The 2,135-nt window shown below is 39.9% G+C and overlaps 1 protein-coding gene across 1 annotated transcript; it reads right to left on the bottom strand.

The window, feature by feature from the left end:
• Positions 1-503: 503 nt before the first annotated feature.
• On the bottom strand, positions 504-1,101 carry LOC109790854 (uncharacterized). Its single transcript, XM_083067300.1, has 2 exons — positions 640-1,101; positions 504-551 (listed from the first exon to the last, which is right to left on the bottom strand). Exons 1-2 carry the CDS (start codon positions 1,099-1,101, stop codon positions 504-506), a joined length of 510 nt encoding a protein of 169 aa, XP_082923426.1.
• Between the last annotated feature and the right edge of the window lie 1,034 nt (positions 1,102-2,135).

Here is a 2,135-nt window from a genome sequence, read left to right as displayed (position 1 = left end):
TCTTTGGCACAACTTGTACCGGGCTCACCCACTTGCTGTCTGAAATTGGATATTTCATGAGAGCTTTTAAGATCTTTAGAACCTTTTTCCTCACCTCCTCCTTCGTAATGGGATTTAGTCTTCTTTGAGGCTGAGCTACTGGTCTGTAATGACTCTCCATGTTTATTTTGTGCATGCAGTAAGCTGGACTGATGCCTTTAAGGTTAGAAATGGACCACCGTATAGCTTCCTTATGTACCTGCAAGACCTTAATCAGTTTTTCTTCTTCCATTTGAGACAGGGAGTTGCTAATGATGACTGGTTTTTCACCATTTCGCTCCAAAAAGACATATTTGAGGTGAATTGGAAGTATTTTCAGCTCCGGCTTAAGGTTCACTCGTGTGCTATCACTTTTTATCTCCTCATGGTTGGCATCACTAGGTGGAATCTCCTTAAAAGTATTTAGATGCTTCAAGCATTCAGACATTTCAATCATTTCCTCCTTATTGAGTTCATCCATAGTATCAGTAAACACACATTCTCATCCAGCACATCCATTTGAAAATAAGTACCTTTATCATTCGGATGGGTCATGGCTTCAAATACATTAAAAGTGATCTCCTCATCTTGGACCCTCAATTTAAATTCACCATTCCCTACATCAATGATTGCTCGTGCAGTCTTCATAAGTGGCCTCCCAAAGATAATAGGAATAACATAGTCTTCTTCTATGTCCATGATCACCAAATCAACTGGAAATATGACTTTGTCAACTTTAACTAGCATGTTTTCAATCGCACCATAGGGGTACTTGATAGACCGGTCAGCTAGTTGCAAAGTCATACATGTTGGTTTTACTTCCACCTGTCCAACTCTGTCCAACATAGACAAGGGCATGAGGTTAATTCTTGCACCCAAGTCTAGTAGTGCTCTTCTAACTGATAGGTTCCCAATAGTGATTGGAATTGTAAAGCTTCTTGGGTCCTTGAACTTGGGAGGTAAGTTCTTTTGAATTATGGCACTGCACCCCGCTTCCAACTCAATGATCTCTTGCTCAATGAACTTTCTCTTCTTGGTCAAGAGGTCTTTCATGAATTTCGCATAAGTGGGCATTTGCTCCATTGTCTCTGAGAATGGATTGTTGATATGAAGCTTCATAAAAAGCTTTATGAAGCATGCAAATTACTTTTCTTTATCCTTCTTGCTTGGGGCTTGGGGATATGGCACATCCTTGGTACTAGACACCTTGGATTTCATCTTCAATTCTCTTGCTAGCTGGCTCTTTGATTTTTTAACAACAACTTCTTCAACTAACTCTTCTCCCTCCATGACATTCTCTTTTACATTTTCTATTTTTTTTTCTCATTATTTTCTCCACCCCTCTCTCATTTCTGCCTCTTTTTCCTACTGTTTTTCCTCATCCTCTAACACACCCACTCTCTTACCACCTCTTGTTGTAATTTCACTACAATTCTCCTTTGGATTAGTGTGAGTATTAGCTGAAAAATTTCCACTAGAATTTTCAACCAATTGTTTGGCCAACTGCCCCATTTGAATCTCCAGATTTTTTATAGATGCTTTAGTACTCCTGTGGTTAGAGATTGAGTCTTACATGAACTAGTTCGATGTTTCTTCTAGTTTAGACTGCCTATCACAAATGTTGGGCCTTTGCATAGGAGGTCTACTAGACTGAGCAACATCATTCTGGTTCCACCCTATGCTAGGGTGTGATTGCCAATTCTTCCCATGATTACCACCATAATTTCCTCCTTCTCGAACTTGATTCCTCATGTAATTCACCTCTTCTCCATGAGATGGGAAGGTATCAATGCATTACCCGTGAGGATGTTTTAACCCACAAAGATCACAACTTAGAACATGATGTTGAGTGGATTGTAGTTGTTGTGGAATCCGAACAACTTGCTTGGTAAAAGCCTCAATTTGCTGGGACAAGAGCTTATTTTTGAGCTAATAAAGCATCTTGAGATCCCAACTCTAGAATTCCTCTTTTTTGTCTCGACTCCCTTTCAGCTGGTAAATCATAATCATTTGCTACCATAGCATCAATCAACTCTATAGCCTCCTCCGGTGTTTTAAAACACATGCTACCTCCAACTGAGGCATCCAATAGAATTTTCACCCGTGGTTGCAATCCA

The sequence above is a fragment of the Cajanus cajan genome, chromosome 11 (genome assembly GCF_000230855.2).
Source record: "Cajanus cajan strain Asha chromosome 11, NIPB_CcT2T_4, whole genome shotgun sequence".
Classification (NCBI taxonomy): Eukaryota; Viridiplantae; Streptophyta; class Magnoliopsida; order Fabales; family Fabaceae; genus Cajanus; species Cajanus cajan.
The sequence above is the reverse complement of the archived record's forward strand: the minus strand, read 5'-3'. Positions and strand labels throughout refer to the sequence as shown.

Excerpts from the sequence above, each read along its gene's own strand:
- LOC109790854 (XM_083067300.1), bottom strand. The coding sequence starts at position 1,101 with ATGGAGCAAATGCCCACTTATGCGAAATTCATGAAAGACCTCTTGACC. Across the intron at positions 552-639 it reads CTGCACGAGCAATCATTGAT|GTACTTATTTTCAAATGGAT; the intron begins GTAGGGAATGGT and ends CGAATGATAAAG.